This window comes from Hippopotamus amphibius, chromosome 3, assembly GCF_030028045.1.
Source record: "Hippopotamus amphibius kiboko isolate mHipAmp2 chromosome 3, mHipAmp2.hap2, whole genome shotgun sequence".
NCBI lineage: Eukaryota > Metazoa > Chordata > Mammalia > Artiodactyla > Hippopotamidae > Hippopotamus > Hippopotamus amphibius.
The window spans coordinates 72,737,505-72,751,292 of NC_080188.1; the positions used below are offsets into that span (position 1 = coordinate 72,737,505).

The 13,788-nt window shown below is 43.1% G+C and overlaps 1 protein-coding gene across 2 annotated transcripts in view; it reads right to left on the bottom strand.

Moving 5' to 3' along the window:
* Positions 1–323: 323 nt before the first annotated feature.
* The window catches only part of TBC1D9 (TBC1 domain family member 9), a 121,049-nt gene continuing 107,584 nt past the window's right edge, over positions 324–13,788 (bottom strand). Inside the window, exons 16-21 of one of the 2 annotated variants that reach the window (XM_057728165.1) lie at positions 13,408–13,648; positions 7,538–7,603; positions 6,205–6,291; positions 2,392–2,466; positions 2,194–2,297; positions 324–1,070 (exon numbers count right to left, since the gene is read on the bottom strand). In XM_057728165.1, the coding sequence (XP_057584148.1) occupies positions 345–1,070; positions 2,194–2,297; positions 2,392–2,466; positions 6,205–6,291; positions 7,538–7,603; positions 13,408–13,648 (1,299 nt within the window). In that variant the 3' untranslated portion in view covers positions 324–344. The remainder of the gene's footprint in view (positions 1,071–2,193; positions 2,298–2,391; positions 2,467–6,204; positions 6,292–7,537; positions 7,604–13,407; positions 13,649–13,788) is intronic. The other variant, XM_057728166.1, reaches the window with a different exon arrangement.

Sequence of the window (13,788 nt, forward strand, 5' to 3'; positions counted from 1 at the left end):
TTAAACAGCACTATGTATACAGCTCAACAACAAGATTAAGAAGTTATAAATACACACATATCACTGGACGGTCATCTTTTTTTTTGGAATTCACTGAATAAACTGCATTCTGGTAAGTCCCCCTCCCCCCAACAAGAGAGTGTACTGTACCTACATCCAGGTGTTTAAGTATTTCTCCAACAGCTTTCATTGTATTATATTATGAAAACACTAGGCTTCAAGCCGGGTACTAATAAATATTTAATTTAAAAGGAAGAAAGAAACCCCAACACGGAACATAAAAAAGACCCTTTCCCCCCGCCCCCCCCACCCCATCCTCCTGGTCCCCAGAGAAGGCGCGGGATTCAGCCGGACATGGCTGAGATCTCGTAGTCACTGGCCGAGGTGAGGGGCTTGCCCATCATCCGGATGTTTTTTGCACTGGTGATCCTGGCCATCATGCACACGGGCTTGTCAAAGTACTTCACCAGGGCCGGCTCGGTCAGGAGGGAGGCCAGGAACTGCTCGAAGGTGATGGCCCAGTCTCGGTCCAGGCTGGTGCTCCGGGTCAGTGCCCCTGTGCCCTGGCCGCTGCGCACCAGGACCGTGTCCTCGCCGATATCCTCACAGTGCAGCTTGTCCTCCTCGTGGGAGCCGGCACTCAGCACCGAGTACGAGGACATGGAGCTGTCGTCCTTGGTGTCGTCGTCGGAGACGAGCATAGAGGAGCAGGCCCCGTGGTCCCGGGGCGAGGAATCCTCCAGCTTGATGTCCTCCATCTGGCCCCCCAGAGAGTGTTCCTCGCCGTCCCCCGCCAAGCTGGCCGGGAGGGGCTCCACGGGTTCCAGCGCGTAAGGCTGGCCCGGCCCTTTCTTGGGGAAGAGCACGCCGCCGCCGCCGGGGATGCCCTGGTTGCCGGATGGCCCGCCGCTCCCGCCCTCCTTGGTAGGCTGGGTGGCGAAGAGCTTGCCCACTTCTCCGATCTCCAGCAGGAGGCTGGTCACCGCCGCCGTGGCGTGATACAGCTCCTGCTCGTTGGGGTCCTCGCTGAACATGTTATACATCGTCTTACACAGCTCGATAAACTGCCCCTGAAAAGTGACGGAGGGAAAACACAAGAACGTGACCACCTCATGCGGAGCAGAGTCAGAACCCAAGTGGACTGCAAAGCCATTTAATATCAGGACTCCTACAAGACCCACGAAAAGTATCGCAGGGCAGATGGATGTGTAGTTTAAAGTCTCTTTATTAATGCTTCCCTGTTTTAAACTGGAAAACTTCTAACATCCATGAAAGTAGAAAGAATGAAATAATACACCTCCATAATACTACTTATCATCTAGAATCAAGAAGGACCACAGGGACTTTCCTGGAGGTCCAGTGAGTGAGACTACCCGCTCCCAATGCAGGAGGCCTGGGGTTGATCCCTGGTCAGGGAACTAGATCACACATGCATGCAGCAACTAAGAGTCTGCATGCCCCAGTGAAGATCCTGCGTGCTGCAACTAAGACCTGGCATAGCCAAAATAAATATACATACATACATACATACATCTTAAAAAAAAATAAGGACCATGTTATACAAATGTGTCACTAACAAATGTGTCACTACCTCTTTTAACCTTTCTTGCAGCATCTTAAATAAATCACAGACCTCACCTCATCTCATATCTACACACTTCAGCATGCAGCCCAATTTTTCCAAGGTCAGCTCCAATCCCCTCTCCCATGGTGTCATCTGCTGGTGTCCCTGGACAGAAGTCATGCCTTCTACCCCCACCTGGATGATTTATCTGTTCTTCTATTAGAAAACTGCATTTTCATCCTGTATTTTAATTATTTATATTGTTTTATCTCCCTCATTACATTTCAGCTGTTTAAGGAAAAATATGTCAGACACCTTTATAGCCGAGCACAGCGGTTTGAAAACAGCATGAGCTTGTCTTTTGAGTATCTGAGGGTATTTTTAAAGATTGGGATGAGAATGCATGTATTCTCAAATTTGAATATTTCATGGTTCACATATTCTCTGAGGAGGTCATTTTTCTCACGACACAGCATACTTTTAATGCACAAAAGCATGCACAAAACACATCCAAACAGGTACTAATTAAGTGCCCCAGTTGCCATTATCCTTGAGGGGTACTTATTCTACATTTATCTATGACTGGAAAACAGATTTGAAATGAATGAACTGCACTGTTCAGCACTCACCTGATTCAATTTGGGTAAATCCTTTGCATTCTTTGACTTGGATTTATTTTCTGGAGTCCAGAGTCTCAGGTAATTACGATTTTCTTGAGAATTTGCCCTCTTCCCTAAAACCCAAATGCCAAGAAATAAGTGTTCAAAGGTCAAGAAGCAGCTGTTGAACCAGCAGTAAGGGAAACACAGAGAAGAGGAAGTCTGTACCTCTGTCGGGCTTTAGACTCACGGTAACAAAGCCATCGTCTACACTGTGTTTGTTTCTGCTGTCCAATCCAACCACTACCAAGAAAGATTCAGAAGAAAAAAAAGGAGAATGTTATATGATAAAGTCATAGATTTAGCACACGTAGTAGAAAGAAAAACCTCTTAGGTTTGCCCGATTTAGCAAAACAAAACAAAAACAAAACCCCAGAACATAAATAAACAAATAATTTTTAAAAAGTGTGAGTTCCCACAAATCACGTGGGATGTATTCATGCTAAACAAATTATTTTTTGCCCATCTCAAATTCAGATTTTACTGGGTGTCTCACATTAGATCTGACAACTGAATGTTGCCTGCTGTATCAGTAAACAAAGGATGTTGCAGCCAATACACCAGCAGCACTGGAGCCTCCCCCAAGCGTGCGCCCTGAGGGGATTCAGGATGGAGAAAAACAGGATACTGGCCCTAGATAGCTAGGGTGCATATCAAAGGAATGATTTCAGTAAGCCCAGACTCTTGCATCTTCCCATACACAGAAAAGCACTAAATTCATTAACCTGAGATACCTGGTTTCTTTAATTAAAACTAATCTTTTGATGTATCCACTACCTGTTTTTTGTTTGTTTGTTTGTTTTGCAAAAAATCCTATAGATCCTGGCTCCTCCCTTACTTCTTTAGAGCAGTCCTTCAGAGCCATCTGAGAGGCTGCCTCCTGGGCTTAAGTCCTCAGTATGTCCACTGAATAAAACATGATTCTCAACTTTTAGGTAGTGCATTTTTTTTACAGTCAACAAACGCTACCTCTAGGTGAAAGATTCCCCAAGAATTCTTTTTCACAAACAGGGCTCAGTGTATAATTAGGAATTAAAAGAATGATTTCACGTAGTGTTCAGTACTTAAAGGTGCTTGCCCCAGTGAATGTTGATTTCCCTCCTCTGTATGTTACATTATCGTCTTAACTTTGTATACATGAGACTGATCCTCTGTCAGGCTCTGCAGAAGATCAACAACTCACTTTTTAAAAAGAAACTGAGGGCTTCCCTGGTTGCGAAGTGGTTAAAAATCCGCCTGCCAAGGCAGGGGACATGGGTACGAGCCCTGGTCCAGGAAGATTCCCACATGCTGTGGAGCAGCTAAGCCTGTGTGCCACAACTACTGAAGCTCACACACCTAGAGAAGCCACCTGGGCACCACAATGAAGAATAGTCTTTGCTCTCTGCAACGACAGAAAGCCTGCTCGCAGCAATGAAGACCCAATGCAGCCAATAAGTAAAATAAATAAATAAATAAATAAATAAATAAATAAATAAATAAAATAAAAAAGAAACTGACATCTATGTTGGTAAAAGAAAACATATGTCATGTGCTACTAAATTCCTTCAGATTCATAATCTGGCATTTTTTGGCTTTCAAGAAATTCACTTATAATTGTTTTCTTTTTTCTTTTTTTTTTTAATAAATTTATTTATTTTATTGGCTGTGTTGGGTCTTTTTTGCTGTGTGCGGGCTTTCATTTTAGTTGTGGTGAGTGGCGGCTACTCTTTGTTGTGGTGCACGGACTCCTCATTGCTGTGGCCTCTCTTGTTGTGGAGCAGGGGCTCTAGGCGCATGGGCTTCAGTAGTTGCAGCACATGGGCTCAATAGTTGTGGCTCACAGGCTCTAAAGCACAGGCTCAATAGCTGTGGTGCATGGGCTTAGTTGCTCCGTGAGCATGTGGGATCTTCCTGGAGCAGGGATTGAACCCGTGTCCCCTGCATTGGTAGACGGATTCTCAACTACTGCACCACCTAGGAAGCCCTTCTTTTTTCTTCTTACAACAGGGCATCCCAGGGCTTCTAAAGGGAGAGGTGTACAATTCCCCCAGTCTCCTATTCAGTTTGTCAGCTGTAAGAATGCATCCCAAGCACTTCCTCAGCTGTACAAAAGGTGGCTGGTGTGCCACATATGTAACCTTTATGTATTTAGGGACAAATTAAAATCTCAGCAACTTTTAAGACATACTGAAGACAATGTACTATATGCCATGGAGAAAATCCTCTCCTTTTAATGTTGAACTAGATTTAGGAAACAAGTAGATATTCCAAAATGTTATGGTAAGCCCATGCAATGGATATTATACAGCCAATAAAAGCCAAGTTTTCAGAGAATATAAATGACATCGTAATAGGCTCACTGGATTTTAAGTGAAAACAGGATACAAAACTATATAGGCAGAAGAGGTGGAGGTGGCATTTGCCAGAACACACTTGTTCTATTTTTAAACTGTTCATAAAACAATCCTCCAGCCAAAACAAACAAACAAACAAACAAAAAAACTGTATAGGCAGTTTGATCCCAGTTTTATATATATTATACATATTATTATATGGATAAAAAAGGAAAAGAAATACTTCAAGATATTACTTATTATTGATAGTTATCTTTATATTATACAGTTTAAGACATCATTAGCTTATTTTATATATTTTAATCCATATTTTAAAAATTTTGATACAAAGCAATAGTACTTTTGGAGTTAGAAAAAACATGTTTTGAAAAGCATCTTTTAAGGCTGTTAAATGCTATTGGCATGTGACCATTCCTGAAGCATTTCTGAAACAAGTGACTCCTTTTCTGAAGTGAGTGCCCACTAAAAAAGATACGGCTAACATTTTACAGGCAAAATATGATTGCTAAGGATGTGAAGAATATTGTTGGATGTGCTAAGACACTTACGCTAAAAGGCTTACTACATTATCTAAGTCCTTACTATACCCAATGTGACAGTTTTCATCTCCATTTCCACACGAGGACCCTGGAGCTCACAGACACAGGAAGCTGCCTGAGGTCATGTAGACAAACAGAGCTGGCATCCCGTCCAAAGCTCCTGCCCTTAACATGTATTGCCAATAAGAAGACCGTGTCTGGCTCTCACTCCTCTCCACTCTCACTTGGGGGCTCACAGATTAAAAACAGGTCTAAGCTGTGCTTATTTGGGGACCATAAGATTTAAGAGGCAAAAGGACCCAGGAGGAACCCATGCTGACTTTCAGCCTTGGGCGAAGTCAGGCAGCTGCCCTAAGGATGACGTATCAATAGAACGAAGATAACACAGGCAGCCGCCAGCCGAGAGAAGCTGCTTAGACCCACACGCGACACAACAGAACATGCTCATATTTAAACCTGGAGATATTTCCAACGCGCTGGATCATGTGTGTGTAGACCTAACAACCACACAGAGCAGCAAACAATCTCTGTAAAGGGTCAGACGGCAAATATCTGAGGCAGTTCTACCACTGCAATGTGAGAGCAGCCATGGGCAGTATATGACTGAATGAGCTTGGCTGTGTTCCAATAAAACTTCATTTATAGGCAGCAAAGTTTAAATTTTATATTGTTTTAATTGTTTATGTAGATTTTACACTATCACAGGTTGTACAAAAAGACAGTGGGCCGGATTTGGCCCAAAGTTTGCTGATGCCTGTTACAGAGCAGCACATCTGATACCCGTGCTAGTCCTGATTTTGGAGAGCGGCGTGACAACAGAATGACATTCTTAATGGACGTCTCTCCCCATCAAGGAGGGGGAGGAAAGTATATGCTCTACAGGCCATGCTTTTTCTAAGCCAGCAGGACATGATGTCCTTTCAGGGGGCTGAAGTACCCACTCCCCAGTAGTTACTCAAGTTCAAAAATTTGAAAAGAAAGTAGTGTATTAGGCACCTGTATTCATTATACTTCTTTGATTGACTAGCTTTGAAGGTAACTTTTTCTAATAACAGAGGGCTCTGTAGGAAAGAAACAGAATGGCCCCGGTGAGGAAAGTCACTTACCATGTGTGCATTCTGGGGTGATATCTTCAAAGAAGTACTGAGTTGCTTCAAAAGCAGAATCTGGCTCGTCTTGATCAGAAGATGGCTCTGGAGAGGAAGGAGAGATGATTCTCATGTTGGCAGGGCCATGGCTCAATGGAAGTGTGCTTTAATTGTTAGAGACATGACACGGGGGAGCACGAGAAGCTGAAGTTACAAAGGCGGGGTGGGGGTCACCTCACTGGGGAGCCTTGAATGCCCACCCCCTCTCAAACCTTAGGAGGGAGGGGCGCCCTCCATTTCTAACTCCACCTTCCTTTATAACAACCCCACACTGAAGTGTCCCTTTACATTTTCCTTTTTCGGAGACTTTGCTAAACCCTATGGAATGATTCTTATTTTTTTTTAAGCTCTTTATTGGAGTATAATTGCTTTACACTGGTGTGCCAGTTTCTGCTGTACAACAAAGTGAATCAGCTGTATTTATACATATATCCCCATATCCCCTCCCTCCCGCGACTCCCTCCCACCCTCCCTATCCCGCCCCTCTAAATCATCACCAATTATCCAGTTGATCTCCCTGTGCTATGCAACAGCTTCCCACTAGCTATCTATTTTACATTTGGTAGTGTATATATGTCAGTGCTACTCTCTCACTTCATCCCAGCTTCCCCTTCGCCCCTCCCCCCGTCACCCCCGCCCCGTGTCCTGAAGTCCGTTCTCTACACCTGTATGTTTATTCTTGCCCTGCCATTGGGTTCATCAGTGCCATTTGGAATGATTCCTTAAGGAACCAAATTTTAGGAAATTGTATGCTATAATGATAATTCCCAAATCTATAGTTTTACACTATTGCCATCCTCAGAGCTAACCCCCTTCCTTCCTCTCTCCCTTTCTTTTCCTTCCTTCCTTTCTCCCTCCCTCCCTCCCTCCTTTCTTCCTTCCTCCCTCCCTCTCTCCCTTTCTTTTTTAGCATTTGCTACGTAAGTCCAGCTGGAGGCCAACCCTATTTAAACCCCAACTCAAAGCCTCACCATCTTTCTCACTGTTTCTGCCAGGGGTAGCACTGCTCCCCCTACACTCAGAATCCCATGAGTCACCAAACGCTTTATTCGTTCTCTTGCAGAAGGCTGCTCTTTTCTCTTACTGTAACTCACGCTGCAGACAGGTGAATGACCACGGAATCAAGCATCTGCTGATTCAGGAACTCATGTACAACGCATCGTTCAGTTTGTTCTTAGTGACCCATGAGTGATGTTGTATATCAAAAAAGACGCAAACAGGTCACACCCAGAAGGATGTCAAGCCAGGCCAGGGTTACGGGTACATGTGCTACTCTGTGCAGCTCACTCACCAGGCAAGACGTGCATCCTGTACAGGAGTCTGAGCTTCTCTGTGAGGTCCCCGTGGCATGCGGCACCTAGAAGCAGCATCAGTACCAATGTGAGATGCACTGTGTGTGCTGGCAACCCCCCGAGGCTTAGTGTCCCCCCCAAGTGTCTACCTTTTACAAACTGAAACCCAGGTACTGCGTGGCAGAAAGTTTGGTCAGGATATATTTGTGTTAAAAACTCTGGAACCGGGATGCCTGGCTTCAAATCTTTTGTACTTACTACATGCCCTTGGGAGAGTGAACCTCTCTGTACCCGTTTCCCCTCTATGAGGCAGGAAGACAAATGAAAAGACTCTACCAGTGGTCTTGATATCAGGACCCATGAAACGTGAGAACTAGAAGTGTTCACACTCGGAATAGCGGCTGGCACAAAGTAAGTTAGTGTTATTGATAAGAAAGGTCAGGTGACTGAGCCTGAACACCCTATATGACTGCAAGAGTTCAGAAATCATCTCAGTCCATGTTTGAGAGCGCTTCAAATTGCTCATTGTGGAAATCCTTTTTAGCTGCTTTTGGGGCCTCTTAAACGTTTCTTCAGTTTAATTTAGCCTAACCTAGCTGCCATTATATCACCATTGCTTCAACCCAAAGAATCCAGTTACCCTTCCCCTTAAAGTCCACATGTACTTCAGGAATTAGAAAATACTATGTAAATACGTGTTCTCAGAGCTCCTAGTTGAAGATTAATCAGATTTGGGAAAAGAGGAATCACAGGATCTGGACTGGTTGGCAGGGACACCAGGGGTTAACTTGTCTGACCTCCCACTTCACATAGGGACCTCCTTACACATCCACACGCACGAAAAAGAGATGTTTGAACATCCCCAGAGATGGGGAGCACATTACAACCAGAGGCATCTCATCCCACGGGCGTATTCTCTAAACACTGAAAGTGCTCCTGCCATTTTTACTGTAGTCTGGACCCTAAACCTGCAGGTTCAACTTCATAAAGTTCACAAACCACATAGAACATGAAATGTGTCCATGTGCCCATGTTGCTTTTCCAGAAGAAAATTTCCACTGTCTTTATCAGACCTCAAAGAGATTACGACTCAAAAAAGGTTTACAACTATTCCTCTTCCTCACTCTTTAAAGTCAAACAGAATAGGTCCATTATATTTTCAATACAACAATCCCTCAGATTTTAAGGACAACTGTCCTGTTTCCCTCAAGCTTATCTTTTCAAGGCAAATTTATGTTCCCCAGGCTATACTTCTCTACATTTTTCAAATTTCTTATATAACATGGCTGGTATCCACATCCACTCACATCTACCTTAGGTGTTAATGTGTCCATCAATATCCCTCTGGACAGAGAGTTCCAGAAGCCTCTCGTCCACTGCAGAGGATAGTGGAACTGTTCTTGACTCTTATCCTAATACAGCCTAAGTTTGCATTTAAGTTTTTTTTTTAGATTTATTTATTTATTTGGTTGTGCTGGGTCTTAGTTGCGGTAGGCAGGCTCCTTAGTTGTGCCACGCATGTGGGATCTAGTTCCCTGACCAGGGATTGAACCCAGGCCTCTGCATTGGGAGCACGGAGTCCTAAACACTGCACCACCAGGGAAGTCCCACATCCAACTCTTCATACTCGTCAATCCAGAGTTTCTTTTTTTTTAAATACAATTGCTTTTTTTATTATAAATTTATTTATTTATTGGCTACATTGGGTTTTCGTTGTTGCACACGGGCTTTCTCTAGTTGTTGCAAGCGGGGGCTACTCTTCATTGTGTTGTGCAGGCTCCTCGTTGTAGTGGCCTCTCTTGTTGAGGAGCGCAGGCTCTAGGTGCGTGGGCTTCAAAAGTTGTGGCACACGGGCTCAACAGTTGTGGCTCACAGGCTCTAGAGCACAGGCTCAATAGTCGTGGCGCATGGGCTTAATTGCTCCGCGGCATGTGGAATCTTCCCAGAGCAGGGCTCGAACCCGTGTCCCCTGCATTGGCAGGCAGATTCTTAACCACTGCACCACCTAGGAAGTCCCAGAGTTTCTTATTGACCACATAGTTAACTAAACCCCAAGATGCTTGCACACTGACTAATACTAATTACAAAAATAATGACAGACGTTTATGAACTATTCACTTTGCGTTAAACCCTATGTTAACCACTTTCCACATGCATTTCACTTTCTCCTCACAATAATCCTACAAGATGGTCACAAGTATCATCCCAACTTTATAGATGAGAAAAGTCGGGCTTATTGATGTTAAGTACTGTGTTCAAGGTCATAAGCTAGCAAGTGGCAAGTCCCGGATTTAAACTCAGATTTGTTTGACCCTAGATTCCAAAGTTGAAACCACTATGCTGTACGTGCAGCCGTACAGTTCTTTTACAATCATTTCTTAAAAGTGAAGACTTCTGATTTATCTCTCTCAGTTTGTTTTTGCCAGTCATTTCCTCCTTTAATATTGTTTTTAATCTTGTCTTTGTCTTCCTAACACACTGACTTATCTCTCCCAGCTTCGTGCAGCTGACACATTTGGTAAGTACGCCTTCTCTACCTTTACAGTTTAAGTCGCTGAGTCAGGTAGACGGGGATAAATAGTAATTGTAGTGACAACAGTATAACACTTTCTGAGCCAGGCACTGTTGTAGGAACTTTACTTGAAGGACTTCTTTTAGTTCTGACAATAACTATGTTGCAAATGAGGGAATAATCGCAGAGGGTAAACACAAGACCCAGTGCACTAGAGAACTCTCCGTTGACCATCATGCGTTGGGTGTGGGGTTCAGTCAGTCGTGGAATCACCAACTTCCATATCCCTCCAACTTTCCATTGGCCAATGACCAGCTGCCTCGTGACATCTACAGCATGTTTAGAAACGCTGCCTGCCAGCAACACCGTTGGAAAAGGAGATCCAGCTGATTTGTGGCTAGTGATTGTAATCCCTCATCTCTAATTTCATAGAGACTGTCTGTTCACTAATTTTTGGAGGGATCTTTCTGGGGATGGACATTGAAATGACTGATCCATCTTCTCCAGAATTCATTCTTTAGTTTCTTAAGACTTGAACAGAATTTCTCTTTTCCAGTCTACTTGTCTGTCTCCAAAGCTATAATCGATCCGCATGACTGACTACAGCTCTGAGACGCCTCCCAGCAATCCAGGTGGAGTTTACTTTGCTCAAAGAACTCAACCGCATTTTAAGAAGCCTAAGTACTCTTCTCCAATGTTTTCACTATACTGAACTGCAACCCTCTCTTTCCTTTTTGGAAGATTTTGAAGAGTATTTACCTTGTTGGAGTTTGACTAAACTTAAGTAAATTAAATATTTATATTTTTTCCTATCACTTTACATGTCTGGTATTTTTACTGTGAACATCTTTTCCACAAGCAGTTTCACCGCACAACTAACTAGCCGTAAGGAAATTTTGCCATGAAAGATAAAAATAACCGGTTGACAGTTATAGTACACTAGAAAATAAGATATCAATTTCTGCAAATCTTTCAGCGAGCTAATCTAAGCCAAATTCTGCTAAAATTTTCACCATTTTCAAGAAACTTACATCTATCAGGAATCACATAGCCATTTCCTTTTGGGGGGACAGAAGGAGCTTGATTCTTCTTTTGCTTCTAATGTCTAATACTACCTGATAAATTTGGTAAAGACAGCCTGAGAGGAGAAGCTGTTGTACCCAAGTTAGCTAAAGAATCAAACATTAATTCTCCCAAAGGCTGTTGTGAATTAGTAGCTGCTTCTTTCATATCTGCCATAGTTTGGTAAACTTTTGGTTTTGACCACTGGGAGGGATGACTGTGCTCACCGATGGATTTATAAAAACTGATTTGTCATCCTTTTCTAGTGTTGTAACCGTCAACCAATTATTTTTATCTCTTATGGCAAAATGGCCTTATGGCCAATGAGCTTTGCAGCAAAACTGGTTGAGGCAAAAATTCCTAGAACCCTTTCTATGTGCAGAACCTGTCTCTTTTTTCTCCTCCTTATTTTTGTCCAAAGGTAATTTAAAAAAATCTCCCTTTTGATAAGACATCAATGTGATAATAAGTAGTTACTTTGGGGCAGAAAGGATTAGGAGTGGGTCAAAAGGGTCGTTAGCCTTGTCTGGACTGCTTTACTTTTTCATTTTTTTATTTTGTTCACTTTTTTAAAAAGCGGAATGTATTTATGTGTTACTTGTGTAATTAAAAATAACACCTCCTCCTCCCCCCCCCGCCCAAAAAAATTCTGTTTGTTGTCTTTAAGCATAAAGTAATGAAAAAAGGATGTGCTTTTGAGATGGCCTTCCTCTGAATCATGGACCCAGCATGTACTAATTGTGCCTTTCAGTTCAGTAACAGATACATATGGACTTGCTAAAAACGAATGTTCCAGAAAGTTGCTTAACTTTTCTGAGCCTCCATCTCTTTAACTGAAAATGTGAGTATTAATAGTAAGCAGACAGGTAATAAAGCCTAATAGTAACTACACAAACCTGAGTTCAAACCCCAACTTTGTAATTGTCGGTCTTGGGTAAATTAAATGCACATAGGGCATGAGGGCAGTGCCTGGCTGAGTAAATGCTATATAAATGTTAGTTATCAATACTATTATTACCCTCAAAGGTCTGTTGTTTGGATTAAGTGATAAAGTACAAGTTCTAAAGCAACTGAGCCTGCACTTAATAAAAGCTACTTTCCTCCATGTACACCCTTTGAATGATATATCTGAGTGCTTTATACAAATAGTTTTACTTATCTAAGAGGACCTCATCTACACCCCTTTGCTTTTTTAACAAGCATCATCTTTCTCTGGCCTTTAAGCCTCCCAGTCATTGTTTCCATCCACCCCCTGCCCCATATGAACTGCCTCTCAGTTGCCGTCCTCCCCAGTCATTATTCTTAATGATTTAGGGTACTTTTTGCAATCATTGGCTCTATGCCTGACACCTTCGTCTTTCATGGGCACAGGGCATTTTCAAGTGTATAGACCAAGGTCACAGAGTGGCATAATCAGAATTTTAAAAAGTTTTCCTTCTTGGGCTAACTAGGTGGCGCAGTGGTTAAGAATCCGCCTGCCAATGCAGAGGTCACGGGTTTGATCCTAGCTCCAGGAAGATCCCACATGCCGCGGAGCAACTAAGCCCGTGTGCAAAAAAAAAAAAAAAAAAAGTTTTCCTTCTTATCTCATCTGGCAGCCTGACATAATGCCTGCTACATCCACAACCTCGTATTGGGCAAGCCAAGCTCAATTACCACATAGCTTTTTTGCTCAAATATCAACAGGACAAGAGTCCAATGGAATATAGGGCAGTAAACAGGTCAGGCAGCAAGGCTGATAGGCAGAAGTGCATGCTGCTGGTGAGGTGTGTGTGTGAGTTCTCAGGATGGACACCCTGCCTTCCCACAAAATGGAGAGAAAAGATTCCATTTAGACTGCAGAGCTGTTGCATTTTTTTCAGCTCTTTATTAAAAATATTATGAAATGTTCTATAAAATTTTATAAAATATATGCAATATACATATATTTTGTGACAAAGAAAAGCAATCCATCCAAACATTTCTTCTTTCCTCGTAAAGTTATTGTGTTCTGTGGTTTCAGTGTTTAAGTTGGCATTCCTACAAATTCTCTGATAATGTATTTTAACTAGTGTTGAGGACTATCTAATGTAGAAAGTAACAATTTAATCATACAATATATCCATCAACTAAGAATGAATTTTACAATCAGCCTGTAAACCTTAAAATGTGCTCCTCTGTCCTGTAAACCTCGTCTTCTGAGGCAAGTGGGGCTGTGGTCCTGAGGGCGGCACCCAGGACCACGAGGACCATGGTGCTTACTGATCTCTCCCCCTACTCCCCGACCCAAGTCATGCAATAACATCCCGTCCTTACTCAGCCCAGAGACAAACTCTCGGAAGTTGATCAGAGAATCTCCATTTTCATCTAATAACTGGAATAAGCGTGAGGCCAGCACGTCAGAGTGAGTTCCACAGGCCCAGGGAAAGAGCAGAGCAAACATGCCCTTGAACTGCTCAAAGTCGATGCGGTACTGCTCGAGGTAAGGCAGGCTGGGGTCGTGGCGGTCCAGTGCATTGCTGCTCCCGCCCCAGTAGCAGCTGGTTAGGTGTTCTGCCTGAAAAATCAAAGAAAAGAAGGACTACTGAGGACTGCATTTCACAGCAAACACCAAGAAGAAGGGCACTCCCTCAAATTTGGAAAAAGGCTTTAGATCACCCGTGTGCATCTCCGGGGAGGGGCAATGGTCTGGTCCCA